Genomic DNA, 16534 nt, shown 5'->3' on the forward strand with positions numbered 1-16534 from the left:
ACAGACTAAAAAAAAGCACTTGAGCAAATTACATGCCTCAGTGCCACCCAGCCTTCAGGAAAGTTGGTAATCTGACCCATTCTCCTCAGTGTGCCTGAAATAAAAGAAATCCTGGCTTTTATTGCTGGATTCACTCTCTGTCCAGGGCTGTACTGATGCCATCTGCTTTGTCACTTAGAAGAAATGGATGCACGCCCATTGCCTGGTCTGTCATGCCAGACAACCAGCCTGGGTTTCCCAGCAGTCTTGAATCTAGCAACACACATTACCCCCCACCTCTAGCACCAAGAATAAGTGAGATAGACGTATATAAAATGACACACTTTATTAAAAGTTACATTCAGCAGCAATGGACATATTTACTTAACTAGATTTTAACTGTCAAGGAGCTTATAATTATAAATCCCTCTAAGGCAATAAAAGCTCTTAGATGTTTTAACTTCGTTGCAACCATTTCATATAAATAGGTAAATGATGCTTGCCTAAGAAGAGAATACCTCCGCCGCATTAAACAAAGATATACATATAAATATATGTATAAAACAATTATTTTTTTGTTATAAACTTATTGATGGGGATATTTCACAATCTTTAAGGCTTGGGTTCTGGCCCTGCAACTATTCGTATTATTCGTGTAAGAAGTCTTCTGTTTAAGTTACCATGTGGTGAGTGTACAGATCACTTACACGGATGATCGCTGCAGGGCAGGGCCTAAGCTTTGGCAGAATCAGCAAAAATGTCAAAACACTCGGTGAAATATATTTACAATCTGTGCAAGTAGCATCACCTACTGTTTTTGATTATTGAGCTCTCTCCCGGAAGCCATCAACAGCAGAAAGGCACCATGGCAAAGGAGAATTGGCATTTGTTACCTCTAAGTTTTTGATGCTGTAGCTCTCCCTTCTGAAGAGGAGTATTTGGGCTCTTGAGCACTCAGGACATCATTTGGGGTGTGAGACAGAGCCCCAGCAGTACACAGCTGCAGGCTGAGCTCAGGGCACAAAGGCAGTGAGCCTCCAGTTTTTCCAGCTCCAACAGCATAAACCTCCCTTGCTATGTGGTGGTTCATTTGTTTTTTTTCCAAATGTAAACAAGAAAAATGCCAATGATTTCCAGTATTAGCCAACCACCCACCCCCCAATAAATAGTGACCGTTTAATTTATCCTCATTCCATTAAACTTTGCTTTATGCCTCTAATAAGCATAGGTGTGAGGAAGGGGAAATAACCATTGAAACAGCAGCTGTGACTAGATCTGAAGAAGTGAATAAACTAATTTGAATTAATAGACCTTCAGGGTCTGATTCTTTACCAATTTACCACTGACTTTACATTTGCTGCAACTCCTTCGGCTTCATGACAAACAATAGGTCTAGTCAGAAAGGCAAATCTGGCTTTATACTACACTGGTGGCTGGTTACTGTATGGTGTACGGCTGATGCAAACTCCCAGAATCAATTCACTGCAAGTCTCTCACTGCTGAACGCCAACTGGTACATGAAGCCCCATCCTCACTGACAGGCGAGAATTACAGAAGGCGTTTTCACCACCACAGCAATGCTGGAACAGTAGCATCCAAGACCTCATGCACAGTAAGCGTGAAGGAGAGGCACACCCCAAGCTTTATTCCTAAAATATCTCAGCTGTGCATTGAAGACAATCGCTTTTCTGGGTTCTCCTTTGACCTAGCAGCTTTCCTACCATTCGTTCCCCATGCCGCAGCCACATCTGCTCTGCTCTCCAAAGACCAGGCTGTTGTCTGGTCTTCAGGGTGGGAACAGTTACTCCAGTCTCAGAAGCAAACACGCAGAATCAACCAGCTCAACCCAGCTCCCGTTGCCTCCACGCACTCCCTCGGCCTGGGAAGCAGCTGACGGTGAGCTGCAGCAAGGCTGCGAGCCCGACACCAACAGAGGAGTTGCAGACAATTTACTCTCCCACCACTCACTTTCATTTGCCTTCTGCCATTCCTGATAACCAGGGTAACTCGCTCTTCACCTTAGCACATGGAGGCGGGGAGCCGGCTGGATGTGGGAGGATTTCTTACCAGGTAAGTAACCCTAAACCTGGAAATGGCCATCCCTTCTCACAACCAGGATGCTCTGTGGGCTAAACGACAGTCAACAGAAAGATATTTTCTTGCTGTAAAATACACAAATCCCTGCTTTCCATGCAGTATTTTTGAAGGACACAATTGAAGCCAACGGGAAATGTTTTAATGGTACAAGAATCAGACCTGAAAGTACATTATTTTTATCTCAGCCAACTCACTGGCACAAGAAAAAAAGACATGGCTTCCAAGGACAGCTTGAATTTGGGATGAAGAGAGGGAAGTACCCCTTCCTTCCTTCCTTCCTTCCTTCCTCCCTCCAGGTCTGTTGGTTTGAATCATGCCTTAAATGAGACAACAGAATTTCTTCAAGGAGAAACTACAAATGGTGGAGCCAATAATATTTTCGCCTTTGATCAAAATGGCTTTTATAACAAAACAGAAATGTTACCGGGGGAAAATCATTGAAAAAAAAATTTTTGGTTTAAAAAGTGTTTCCACGTAATGGAGGTGCATCTTCAAATGCACCAAGGACAATTAGGTATCCAAAACCTACTGAAAATGAAAGTGAACTGGGACCACAGTTCCCACTTACACCTCCAAAAAGAAAGAAGAGCCCTCTTGGGCTCTGTGGAAAACCCTGTAACTTTTCTTTTAAAGCCGTCCCAAGTGTTACAGAATACAGCAGAAACCTGTACAGTTGACTTGGCTGCCGCCTTTCGCAGAGCCCAGAGCGGGAAGCAGCTCCTCTGGCATCGCCCCCGTCTCCCAACAGCCAGGTCTGGGCGCAGAGGCCACTCCTGCAAGCCCTGAAAAGAGCAAAGGCGGGCTAAGCCCGTGAGCTTTAGCTCAGAAGAAAGCTGGCAAAATACGGTGCTTATTTACTCAAGTCAACTCTCACTGAAGATGAGTTTATGGAAGGTAATGACACCATTACAGTTCCGTGCAGAAAGACATTTCTGAGCTTTTTTTTAAAAAATAAAATCCCATATATGCTTCAAACTACAGGTATAATTTTTTTTTCCTGAATCCTCCATTGGAACTTGAATTTAAAACAGTTTAACTCCTCAGTATGTGAAATCTCATGGCCACATTAATTGAGAACATCTGAAGCCAGGAGAAAGAAATCACTTCCAGTTATGTTGTCAGTGTTATGCACATAACATTCCCACAGCTGTAGATCCATTGTGCTCCATGTTGTAAATAAGAAATTGCATGGTGACAGCTAAAATTCAAAAGCGTTAATGTTTCTCTTTGCAACTCTTTTTCTATTTTTTCTTTTTTTTTCTTTTTTTCCCCCCCAGTCTTCTGAGATTTCTCCCCGTTCCCTCCTAGTACAAGTTACTTGAAGCAACATTATTGCTTACCCAACCGACATATTTACGGTAATTAAAATATAGTAAATGCCAAGCAAATATGACTAATGTTGCTATTTGGCAAATAAGCCAGAAACGACGTCTACTGATTCCGAACCGGGCTGTCGTATTTGCGTTAATCAACGTTTCTCCTTCTTCTGCTCATCTTGGTTTTTCCGGCACTTTAGGGAGAAGTCTCAAGGCGGCTCTAAGGACGTGGCCAAAGGCTGCCCCGACCTCCGTCTCACATGGCAGCTGCCACCGAAGCCATCGAGTTGCGGGGCGCAAATGCAGCTGAGTCGGGCCCCGTGAGCGAATACAAACCAGCTCCCTTGTATCTCTCGCATTCTAGGTTGCGGTCCCTTTTCAACCATGAAAAACAACTACAAATTGTTCCCAGAGCTAAACCACTTAACATCTTGGCACTTGGTTGTTTTTAACTTTGTAACAATAGGCACTGTTCACTCCTCTCAATCTCAGCTTTTTATTCTATAATAAAGCAGGAATACTGATGAAAGGCTAGTCACGGCTGCTCCCCGTGGTATCAGGGTGGTGGCATGTGATGATTCACATGGGGTGTGTTTGATCCAAGAAAGCCCAGCCTCTGCTTATTCTTCCTTTGTTCTGTCATCTAAGGTGGAAAGGCAGAGAGAGACGAGTTGAGAATTTTTTTTCTTTTTACTATTATTTAGCAGTCACAGAGCAAGATACATATAAGCAAAACAACAGGGAGTAGAATTCTTCAGCATTGAAAATTACAAGTAAGAGATGCCTTTGAACTGGGAGATCTGTTTTCTGCAAAGTATGGACACTTTATTCTCATTTGTACATTATTCTTATCCAGCAGCAGGTCTTAGAGTGTATTTATTTGCGCTGCTGTCATTTTGTGTAGCCCTGCAGAGGGTCAGCATTTGCACTTGGTGATGTACAATCATAGAATTAAAACATGGCCTCAGCCACAGAGTTTAAATTTAAGCCAGAAGAGAACAGATTCAGCCAGAGGGGGATGAAAAAAACCCCACCAGGACAGGATGGGTAAGCACAATAAGCAATGGCCTCAGCATATCCAGCTTAAACGTTTGTCCAATTTTTCACAGGGAAAAAGAGTTCTAAGGAGGAATTTGAAGGGTAATCACTCTGTTCATGCCACTGAAGCCCTTCCCATAAAGAAAACACAAAGGTGCTTTCCTGAAACCGTAATGAGCAAACCAGAGGGGACCAGCATCTATAGCAAAAAGGGAGCTGGCCTTTTGATCCTGCAGTGAGAGAAAACACGTAAGGTGGCTTAGGCAGGAGCAGGGCTCTAAGGGAGACCAGCAGTTTGTATTCCATACAGAAGAGAAGGGGGAGCTGCGGGAGGGACACAGTGACAAGGGTGACACAAGCAAAGCAACAGGTGTGGCAAACTGTTTTTTGCAATAGCGCTGTTGATATTCTTAGTGGGAGAAAAAATCCAAGTGTCGGATTCAGAAAGCTTTTCTACTGATTCCAGTCAGTATACAGCTCCTTCTGATGCTACGCCTTTTTTATTGCTGGGTTATGCAGTACCTGCATATGCAAAACCCGTCATTGCTTCTGCAGCTTTCCCTCTGTCCTCGCACACTAACTGGGAGGATTTCATAACTAATCCCCCCCTTGGCTTTTCTCCTTACCTGCTCTCTGCTGTTGCTAATAGAGTACAATTTCACTCCAAACCCGTACCAGTGTATCTACTCAGAAAGCTTACTGAAGGGAAAGATAAAACCTTTCTAGGACAAAAGTCTCTTTTGTAACAGTCCTGACCGTGACTTGATAAAAGCTAGTGCTTTCACCCACACGCGCTCACGTTGCTACCCACCGCAGGGCACTTACCTGTTCCTTGAGCTCAGCAAGCTGACCGGAAAGCTGTTTCACAAGGCTCATGGTTGACTCCAGCCTTTCTTGCAGGTTCCTGATTTCATTTTGCTCACTGTCACCTTCATTGCTAACCAGGGACATAGCTCTCATCCGAGGGAACCAGTCCAAATTCTTCTCCTACATATGTATTCGAAAAAATAATAATGTTAGTAGGGGTTTATGCAGAGTTCCTAAGCTGAGACTAGAGAATGAAAACTCAGAAGGACTTAGAATCACAGAATAGTTTGGGTTGGAAGGGACCTTCAAAGCTCATCTAGTCCAAGCCCCTGAAATGAGCAAGGACATCTTCAACTTGATCAGGTTGCTCAGAGCGTGGCCTGGAATCTCTCCAGGGATGGGGCATCTACCAGCTCTCTGGGCAACTTGTGTCAGTGTTTCACCACCCTCATTGTAAAAAATTTCTTTCTCATCTCTGGCTTGAATCTCCCCTCCTTTAGTTTAAAACCATCACCCCTTGCCTTATTGCAACAGGTCCTGCTAAAAAGTCTGTCCCCATCTTTCTTACAGGTTCCTTTTCAGTACTGAAGGGCCACAATAAGGTCTTCGCGGAACCTTCCCCAGGCTGAACAAGCCCAACTTTCTCAGCCTGTTCTCACAGCAGAGCTGTTCCAGCTCTTTAATAATTTTTGGGGCCTCCTCTGGCCCCTCTCCAACAGGTCCATGTCTTTCCTGTACTGAAGGCTCCAGAGCTGGACACAGGACTCCAGGTGGGGTCTCAACCCAGTCATACTTAGTACTCAGGGGATGATACACAGCAAGTGAGCTTAAAAAGTACTAAATCCAGAAATTATTTTACACAAGCATTTTCATTCTTGGTTCTCCTTTGTAAAGAAGGCACCAACTGGAAAATCTCGGTTCCCCACAGCTGCACCTGTATTGCAGTGTGGGCCATGCTAGCACATACATCCATGGCTCTGGCATGCAGAAACACTGCTGGCTCGGCTCTGGGGAGACTCCTCTGGTACAGGAACACCAGGAAAGCCTGAGTGCTCCCCATGCCTTGCTCTTAAGTGTATGCAGGGACACACTTCCCCACTGTCTCTTCAGCTTGGCTGGCCTCCATCTATTTCGTCTGTCCTTGCAGCAATGTCAGCAAGCCAGCATCAGGGAAACAAGACAAGCCAGAGTCCTCTCCAAACTGGCCTGGAGTGTTCCTGCTTCAAGAGCCAAGGGACCCTGGATTCAGCTGCCCACAAAAGAAGATTTGGGGTCTTGGGAATGGCTTAGGCTTCAGCATGCTATTCAAATTGCACACCTTAGGTAAACACAAGCACAACCCCATGTCCAAGGGCTAACCTGCTAAGGATCAGACACTAAAAGGAATAGCACTGAATTGGGTGTTTCTCTATTCATGGACTCAGGCTATGAATTTCATCGTAATAAAAATACCGTAAAGAGATGATGAGTCAGGAGGGTACTGCTTATCAGCAGGAGCCTGAAGTGTCTGTAGAGAGCTTGAGGGCACAGATACTTGTGTGCAAAGTGTAACAGGTGGAGAAGACTGAAGGGTGCAAGCCTAGAAGGAGCGGCAACCTCGTGGCAAGCAACCTGGTTTGCCTTAAGGCACGAGACAAAGGAAACGGGTCCTGTGGCTGGTGATGCATTACATCAATGCACCTCTGCCTTGGGGGGAGTGGGAGGATGTGGTTAGATCATATGCATGGTATTTTGCAAGGGGCCTCCATGGACACGTGAACTTGATAACTTTAGAAGAGAAACAGAATGAATTGAAGTTTGTTTCTTCCAGACTCCTGAGCTCTGAATGGCTCCACGCAAATAGCACTATATTAAATAGGAGAAAACGAGGAAAGAAAAGCAGTTCTTTCCAGAAGTCTACCTACAAGACTCCTGGCAGGCAAGAGCTGTGCTACTTACATTGTCCAGGCTTGGTACTTGGTAAAGTTTTAAGTGCATCTAACTTACTGTAGTCTCAGACTTTGTCTCACCATGAAAACAGAAAAGCCAGTGATGATTCTGCAGTATATACAGCTCAGCAGCCCAGGGCAGCCATAGGCGAGCAGGGTCCACATGGGCTGGCCTGGCAGAGCTGTGAGCCCGGGGATGCACCAAACGAATACAGCGTTATTGTGCTTTCAGAGTTGCTTTCAGCTATGCAGTGCTCTGCCCTGATCACCAAACCCTCCCGCCCTACAGCAACATGGTTTAGAAACAACCAAGCTAACCCTCAGTAAGCATGGAAGCACTTAGGTTATTAATGTTTTTCCTCTATTTGCATTAGCCCAGCCCCCTGTTACCCTGAATAAGACAAAATGCAAAGCCGTAAGAAATTTGCCTTGTTTTCTTCTTTTTAACTCAAAACTTCTAATGAGTTTTTGTGTGGCTGTGCAACCTCTGGTCCTGTTGCTAAACCGACAAGATGTTCAGGGAACGTGACCGTGCCCCTCCGTTGCATTTTGCAGCCCAGGGCTCAGTCAGCCATGTGTGCTGGTGGAATGAGGCCTCTTTCCTCGCTGCCCATTTTCTGAGCCTCGTGATCTCATTATGACAATTTACTGTGGTTACACATGATGCCATTTTCAATGGGTCATAACTCATTCAAATCAAAACCTGTTTTCACCAGCTCTGCTGGTGAGCTGTAAAGGAGCGCACATGACCCTCCCTGCTGGATATCCCCAGCGGACACACGGAGCGGCAGACTCCTATTTCTGCTGTGTGCGTTTCTGCTTACAAGACCAGCATTCATTTTCCATGAGTATGCTCCGGTATTTATTTTAAATTTACTTTGGCTAGGATCTAGCAGAGCATTCATCACGTGCCTAGCGTTCAGCACAGGTGTACTCATTTATACTAAGCTTAGTTTGTGCACAGTGCCTTTCTGGATCAATGCCTTTTTTTTTTTTCTTTCAAAATGTTTGCCAGCAAATTTGTCTGCCACTACAGGTACAGAAAGTTAATTCAAAGGAGGCACAGCGAACAGAACTGCACTTGTATCTGAGTGTTTCCTGGAAAGCTCTGGTATCTGCACCCATCACAGCTTCTCTTGCTTGAAGCACCTGAAGATACCGAACTCAAGGCTGCATGGCCATAGAAGCCAGCTGAGGGATCAGGAGCCCTTTTTGGCCAGGCTCACTGTAACGCCAAAGTTTCTGAGGCCAGGCAGCACAGGGAGAGCAATCTGAGACTCCATCACTGCGGTTCTTGTGTTTGCCGAGCGCTGCTGCCAGGATTGTGAAATGCACTTTGCTAGCTTTGTTTTCCACCTGCCACTCCCTCACTTCTCCAGGACACAAGGCAGAGGCCGCCGACTGCCTCGGAAAGATTTTTGTGGACTGATCCTCCACTGCATGGCAGCATCCAGAGGAACACCAAACAAGCCCGTGGGGATGCCAGACATCCTGGCTCAGTGGGCTGGCCTCTCTCGGTAGGCTCCCTCTGTGATCTGCTTCCCTCCTCCTTCGCACAACATTGTACTTTCTGGGAAGAGGGATGACCAAGAGCAGGTGAAGAGAGAGACAGAACACACAGCACCTCACCTGTTGCCACACAACTTGTGGTGCTGATGGCAGCTCTTTGGCTAGAACTTCTCTGAACCATGTGCCAGCTCATCTCAGCCACCACGAGCCCCAGAGTCATGGGAGCTCAATGACAGACTCCACTCACTCACATGTGCCCAGCTTTGCCCTTCTGACAATGCTGTGATAATCTCTCCCAAGAAAGAAACTCGGTTCTAGTTTAGTTATAGACCAAGATCTGGGCATATTTGGCTAAAATGTTGTGGAGGATCAAGCAAGGACTTGAGCCAAGTTCTGAGAGAAGCTGACGGGTTTGCATGAGCCAGAGATCACAAAAAAATGTGCTACTGACTTTTATAGCTTCTCCTGGCAGCAGAGACGCAACAGGTCAAATAGCTGACCACAGGTCGCTCTTTCTTGCTAGTCCTAAGTGCTGTGTTGGGTGTAGGCAGGACTTTGCTCCTTGGTTCTCAACTGCGAATATATCTAAAGAAATCTAGTCCAGCTGTGTGTCACGCAAAGTATCAGAAAGGTTCAAAATTCAGTAGGTCAGTAGGAAACGCATTCTGGTCTGCCAACCAGCCTTTAAGTTAAAAATACTCATCTAGCTTTCACCAATAACCCCATTATAGTGCACACAGTAGGTATATTCCCTTGCTGAACTGCACACTTTTGCTGCTCTATATTATCCTATTTTTTCATTGCATTATGAACTGCAGAACTTCATTAAAGGGCAGCATGAAAATTAGCTCTGGCACACAGCCTTATTTGCCGAGTCTAGACCACAAGCAAACAGTAATTGCTGCTGGGGACAAAAGACTTTCGATCGCAAACCCACCAGGATCCAGCAAGCAAACTAGACAAGGCTCCTCTGCTGAAAATTTTAGTAAGTGTTCATGGGGCAGACAGGCACCCTGTAACTGCTCAACTATGGGAAAGCTATTTTTACTTCAAGGTAATTGCCTGCCAATTAACTGAAGGTAGTTAACGTGTTTGTACAATCCCAAACATTTGTTCTGGGACTTAAATGTTTATGGGCTCGGTCCAGGGTTCACCTTGACCAACTAACACATGTTAAAGCTGTAACATGCCTTGTCTAGGCTGCAGGTGCGCTCCTGCTTCACCTTCTGGACTGGTGCAGGGATGGGAATCTGCAGGGTGTTATCTGTCATGCCTTAGCTATTGCTCTTAGAAATCCAACCATTTTGCTCAGGATAGCATTTGCTCAGACATTTTGAAGCCGGTCTGGAACCAAGCGGCAATTTGGACGAGGGAGGTAGGGTGCTGACAGGGAGCAGGGCAAACCTCTGCAAACAGCTGTCACAGGACTCAATCAACAGCCACCAGCTTAGCACAAGGCGACATAACTCAGGCACAAATGAGCTCACAGGGGGTGAGGTATGTGGATGGGATGTTTTAAAACAAAGTAGCTGCCTGGACACAGAATTAATTGTTAAAATGTACTGAAATATTCTCTCTAAACAACCAGGGTTGAAGGCAGTATATTGTTACAGTTATTTCATACTTGCACAGGATAGCAGCTACTCGCAGCCCAACCGCAGCAGCCCACCTACAGATCACAGCATCTCCCCACTCCACACTCCCTTCGCCAGCATAATGTTGTGCGCCTTGCAAAATTTGGATTTAAGTATACATCATCTGTGTCCACGGCAGAGAGTCAGCCAGACAGGAAGGCTGCAGGGACAGAAAGGAGCCGCAGCCTCCCCCTCTGTCAGTTCAGCTGGGGAGAAGAAGAAGGAAAAAAAAAAAAGGCAGGTGGGTCTAGCCAAAAGGCTGCCAGCCAAAGAGACTGCACACGAGCAGAGCAGACATTTCGTGTGGTGATCCAGCGCGCTTGCTCCAGCTGTCCTCCCCCCTCAGCTGGCGGGACTCCAGCGGGAATCACGGCTCAGCCGGGGCAAACACCTCCCTGCAAGGTGCTCTGAGTACACGCAGCTGTGAGGTGCCGATGGCGAGGGCACGCGCCGGAGAAATCACAGGGCTTAGAGGATTTGCTGCTCGTGTTTTCTGAGAAACCTCAAACCCTTCTGCTCAGAGCAAAAATCTGCGTTTGCCTCCTGGAGTGCTCTACGTAACCTTCTCCTTCCCTTCTGCAGGCTTTCCAGGGGGAGGGCAGAGCTACAGGCAGAGTCCTCCCTTTGGTAAAACATTGCTGTTTTTCTGACTTTGCTGGCTGTGGGTTGAGCACGGATGGAGAAGAGGCTGAAGAAATTTGTTTAGAGCTTCTATACTTTGTACAAAGTCTCTCTTGAGCCATCCCTATCCTGTTGGCACAGCCAACTGGCTTCAGTCGAGCTCTCACGCTGAGCTGAATCCATGCCTCCGGAGTAATTGGCAGAGGGATGTTTCTTTAGGAGGTGCTGGTTTCACAGGCTAGCAGCGAGATGGATCAGCTGCAACCAGCAGGAAAGACAGGGCTGAGCCTTTAAAAAATAGATTACTAGATAACAATGAGAGAAAATAGGTCAAAGAGTAGGACAAGGGGGATGAAGTAGAGAAGCGAAGGCAGCCTAATGCTTTCTGCCAGTGCCACTGCCGTGGGCTCTGAGTGCCACACCACTGTCAGCTGTACCAGGCTTTCCTTTCTCCAGCAGACTCTAATGAAATAACTCTGAGCCATCTCTGCCCCATGACCCCCTGTTGCAACATGAAAACAAGCTGTTTCAGGACTTCCCTTCTGTCTGTTCAAAAAGAAAACGGCGATGACTGCTCATGACTCCTCCTGGGTTGTGACCTCCCCAGCTGCACGCATCAGAGGAGGAGACCAGCCCCCATGTCCCCCAGCCCACCGTTTTCCCCTCTGGCACAGATCCTTTGCTCCTCAGTGACTCAGTCAGATGGCCGTCAGGAGGGTTATTTGTTACCTAACAACAAGGCTGAGAAAACAAGTATGTTTAAATCCCTCTGAGCTTCTCAGCTAGATAGTTGCTGAAGGGTGCAGAGGAGGAGCGTGGACATTGCTATGAAGGTTTGCTACCAGGTTGTGGTATCCCACCCTGCAACACACGTTTGTTGATGTGCAATCATAGAACAGTTTAGGTTGGAAGGGACCTTCAAAGGTCATCTAGTGCAACCCCCTGCAATGAGTAGGGACATCTTCAACTAGATCAGGTTGCTCAGAGCCCCGTCCAGCCTGGCCTGGAATGTCTCCAGGAATGGGGCACCTACCATGCAATGAATGGCAACCACCACAGCAGCTTGGCCAAAGCCTTCTCCAGGTTTAGAGAGACTGTAGCCTCTCAAGTGCCCATCGGGGTGGTAAAAACCCTGCTGCACTGGTACTGAGGGGAGGCACCGCTGGTCAACCAGTGGCCTCCGGGCTTGAGAAGCGGCACTGCTAAAAAGTGGGGCACAGCTTCACCCCCTGCTACTCAGTTGTGCCCCAGGACCCCTGTGCCTCAGCAGGCCAGCAGACAATCCGCCGGCATCGCTGCCCTTCAACAAGCAGCTCATGTCCTTCCAGGCAAGAGAACCAACAGGCCGTTTGCTCCCCTTCTTTCTGAGCCAGCACCTTGAATAAATACTCTAGCACTGGGTACAAAGAGATCTGTTTGCTGAGAAATTACTCTGTACGTCTGAAATGTAAATAAGTCCATCCATTTCCTTCCCAGATCTGTTGCCCATATAAGCAGAGAGTGATCAGTTCAAATGACCTTTTGAAAGCTATTATTTTTCTGCCCACGGACAGAGTCTGGTCCTAAAAGTCTGTAGTTATGTAGCTCCTATAGCCACCTTTAAAAGGGATTTCAAAGATTTAAACTATCTTGTGCTTTAGATGACACAGGGCAATAACCACTTTGTGATTTAATCACAGACAATAATAATTTGGTTCAGTGTATGATTCAGCTAATCCACAATTTGATAAACGTTCATCCTAAACTACAAACCCAAATAGCTTTCTGCAAATCCTGTTTGACACTTTAATGTTAAGACTGTATTTGATAAGCAATCTGTGCTGTACAAGAATACAGGGAGGGAAATTAGGAATTGTTATGCATCTATATGCATCCACAACAGTAATTCAAGGAAAATAAAAATTAACCTTGGCAGTTGCAGATAAATCTTAATGCAACAAGGAAACTCATTGGTTTGCCTGGCTCTGTACTGGATTGATACATGCTACAGTGTTCACAGCTCATAGAAAAATATGGAAAGCTGTTTCCTCCTGCTAGAAGGCTGGAACCATAACACAGACTCACTGTCTGCTTTAGCAGCATCATTGATGCATTTACTTTCACTCTAACTTGGCTGAATGTTTCTGAGGGCTGCAACAGAATCTATCACTGTAATTCTGAATAATTGTGAGCTCTTCAAGACTGATATCCAGGTCAGTCAGTTATAAATGTCTTAATGTTTCAGTATCAGCATGCCTGCTTGCGATGTCCCTGCAAAAATTATGGTGAGGAATGACAACAAACTGCAAATTGCGAAGATTCTTCTCTGATGCTGTATGTGGCATTTTCGATACTTAGCCTGGAACTCTGTAAAAGACTCTGCTTTTCCAAGAAAAACACCCCAACATTTCTTTTTATCCAAGAAAAACACCCCAACATTTCTTCTTATCAAACACACCTAAGGGATTTGGTATTTACTTCCAAGCAATGGCAACGATCATGAAAATTTGTTGCAGTCGAGACCATAAGTTTGAATGTGCTCTCGCACTATTGTTGTGGGCAAAACCATATGCAAATGTTATGTACATGAGTCACAGCGTGCCCCTACAGTGAAAAAGGCCGACCACAACCTGGCCTGCATCAGCAAGAGTGTGGCCAGCATGTGGAGGAAAGCAATCCTGCTTTGGCCCCCCAGTAGAAACCGAACTAAGCAGCTTTGTCACTGAGACTGCACCTTCCAAGTATCCTCCAGGTGAGGATCACAGAATGGTTGGGGTTGGAAGGGACCTATGGAGACCATCTAGTCCAACTCAGGAACACAGGAGACCTGCTGGCGTGTACAACCACAGCTGGCCAGGGACTCACAAGCGTTGTGTGGCACAACTCCTGTGTGCTTGGAAGGCCCAAGCTCATGTCCCACCTCAGCACTGCTCTCCTTGAAGCCACGTTTGCTTCTCGTGTCTTCCCTTGCCTGTGGCACATGTGCATTTTTCAACTGTTCGTTTCTTCTGCTGCGTCAATCGCTTTCTGCCACCTTATCTTTATCATAACCCTCACAATTGATATTCTCCTCTGCAAATCTTCAGGAATCCCAACACCGCCATCTGAAGCTAGGATTTGGTGCTTAATATTTGTGCCCTTAAAATAGATATAATTATACATTTGTGCAAAACACAAGTTTATTTTTCCACATCCCTATGTTATTATGTTGTTAGTGGTTACGGGACATGCTTTCGGAAAAACACTTCAGATTATTCATTTAAAGTAATGAAATTATTTCTGATACAATCCCTGGATCTTGTGCATAATGAAACAACATCTGGGATAGAGATTAGAAAATAGATGTTCTTGGCTTTTTTTTTTTTCTTTTGTTAAACAGATGTTGTTGATACAAAACGCAGAACTGTAAATCATAGCCTGCATGTGGACACAGACTGTCACTACTGAGCAGAAATTTACTGTAGCTAGATAGAGATTTGAAACAGCAATGAATCACTGGCTTAGTAACTTTATTCACGTGGGTATGGTTTTAATACTCAGACATTAAGTGCACATGTCCAAAAAAAAAAAAAAGAACCTTTTAATGGCAGCATGGGAGGCTCCGGTTTAGTTCCAGCTGTCTTGGTGGGGGAAGCACAGTGTCATGCAATGGCAGCCTATGTACAGAGGCACCTGGCGGTTCTCCATCTCCTCCTTTGCAGCTCACTGTGATGCCACTAGCAAATCGCACAGGCTTGGCTCCCCCAGTGCCAGGAGCAGCCCCTCTCCATGTCGCACCCTCTGGGGCAGCCCCGTCACAGGAGAAGGGTTGAGCTGCTCCTGCAGCCCCACCACGGCCACCAAAATGCCTGCAGCTCTAACTTCTTCATCCCCGTCCTTCCCTCGCTGCTCCTCGGCATCATTGCAGCAAACTCATAAAGCAAACAGAATCACGATGCTTCTCCAGCCCCTTGCCATTCCTATCAAACTGCGTGCACCAGCACGCTGAAGCCCCCCTTCTCCTATTCTTCTTTGAACATTGATTTTCTTTTGAAAAACATGCTAGCAGGCGCTCTCCAGATACCGAACCCTAGACAAAACCCAGCAGCACTAATCCCACTGCAGTAATGTAAATACATCCCACAGTATCACGCCACTGTTGGGGACCAGGGTGATGATGACCGCACGTCAGAGAGTTGGTAAGGCCACCACAAATTTTGATCAGTTTTTTCCAATGTAAGAGCTAGCTTGATCCAGTGGATTAGGGCCTAACTCCATGGTTAAACTCCAAACCATGACCTCTACTTCATATCTTTTGTAGCACAGAATTCAGGCGCATTCTTGTTGAAATTTATGGATCTTTTTCACGTTTAGCTTTAATTCTCTGGCCCTGTCACCTTGTATTTTGCAAGCACTGTCCATTTCCTAGCTTTAGCTTCAATTTGGTGTAACAGAATCTTTGGGAATTACAAAGACTCAGCTGGAGACTCAGTTTTCAGAGGGTCAGGACTTGACCTTGTTCTCAGCTTTACACAGGCAGAGCTTCGCTGATTGCAGCGCAATTGTTCTGGTTTAGGATACTGCCCGAATCCTGATCTGAATGTTCCTGCTTTGGGCTCATTTTGATGTATTTTGCACATGGTGCGGTATGAAAGGACAACATAAAGAACATTTTCTTTTAAAATTAATAAGAACCATTACTTATCACCAATGGTCCATGCAGAACTGTTTTTCTAAGCAATGATGCTATCTTGCATTTACCATACACATGCATAAATGTACACACTTGAGTATCAGTCAGAGGAGAGGAAAAAGATCTAGGTGGCATCTCTTGACAAAACAACCCCAAGCAATGGCCACCTTTCAGCCATGTGGGCCTGAACACTACCAGCCTGCTCACCAACTTGCTTTCAAATCGCTTGCTGTCCTCAAGTTCTTGCCCATGGGTTTTGTACATTCCCCTGCAGGGCGAGCACAACCTCTTGTCCGTGCAGACATAGTGGCCAAGGAGATGCCCCGTGGCAGGTCTGGCTGGGGCTGGATGAGAGGCAGATCCCACAAGGTGCCACCTGCCTACTGGGAAGCACAGAGAACTTTGATTCTCTTTGGGAAATAGCTGGAATCCAGCAAAACTAGGCCCTCAGAGTGAAATGTTTATTCGTTCAGGTTTGTGTCTGCTGTGCGCTGTTCACAGAGGCTGCAAGCATCAATCAATAAAAGAAAAAAGCCACCATGGTATTTGTGAACCTTTATCTGCCTATGCTACATTTTCATTTTGTGTTCTTGCTCGCTTTGCTAGGAAAATATTGAAATGCTCTGTACAGCTCTGCTTTTTCTTTTTCTTTATTTTTTTTCCCAGACCAGCATTTAAATATGGCTTGCTCTGCCCAATTAAAATGCATTTGCTCTTGAAAACAAGCAGATGATCGGTTTCACAAACCTCGAGTCACAACTTTCCTTCAGCAGCACCCAGCAAAACAAAAAATAGAGACAAAACATTCTAATCACATGTGTATAAAATACACAGGGTTCACAGGGTTCATTAAATATGATGTAAAGTTGCCTGTTTGTTTTGGAGACTCTGTTAAGCTCCTACTACCCCCAACTCACAGAAGTGTAATGTGATTCCTGATCTATTGAATTTCGT

The 16534-nt window shown here is 45.8% G+C and overlaps 1 protein-coding gene across 3 annotated transcripts in view; it reads right to left on the reverse strand.

The window, feature by feature from the left end:
* Positions 1 to 306: 306 nt before the first annotated feature.
* The window catches only part of ITPR2 (inositol 1,4,5-trisphosphate receptor type 2), a 278837-nt gene continuing 262609 nt past the window's right edge, over positions 307 to 16534 (reverse strand). For all 3 annotated transcript variants that reach the window (XM_071816102.1, XM_065845412.2, XM_065845403.2), the window contains 2 exons: positions 5256 to 5417; positions 307 to 4035 (listed from right to left, as the gene is read on the reverse strand). In XM_071816102.1, coding sequence (XP_071672203.1) covers positions 3949 to 4035; positions 5256 to 5417 — 249 coding nt within the window. In that variant the 3' untranslated portion in view covers positions 307 to 3948. The remainder of the gene's footprint in view (positions 4036 to 5255; positions 5418 to 16534) is intronic.

Source organism: Patagioenas fasciata, chromosome 1, assembly GCF_037038585.1.
Source record: "Patagioenas fasciata isolate bPatFas1 chromosome 1, bPatFas1.hap1, whole genome shotgun sequence".
NCBI lineage: Eukaryota > Metazoa > Chordata > Aves > Columbiformes > Columbidae > Patagioenas > Patagioenas fasciata.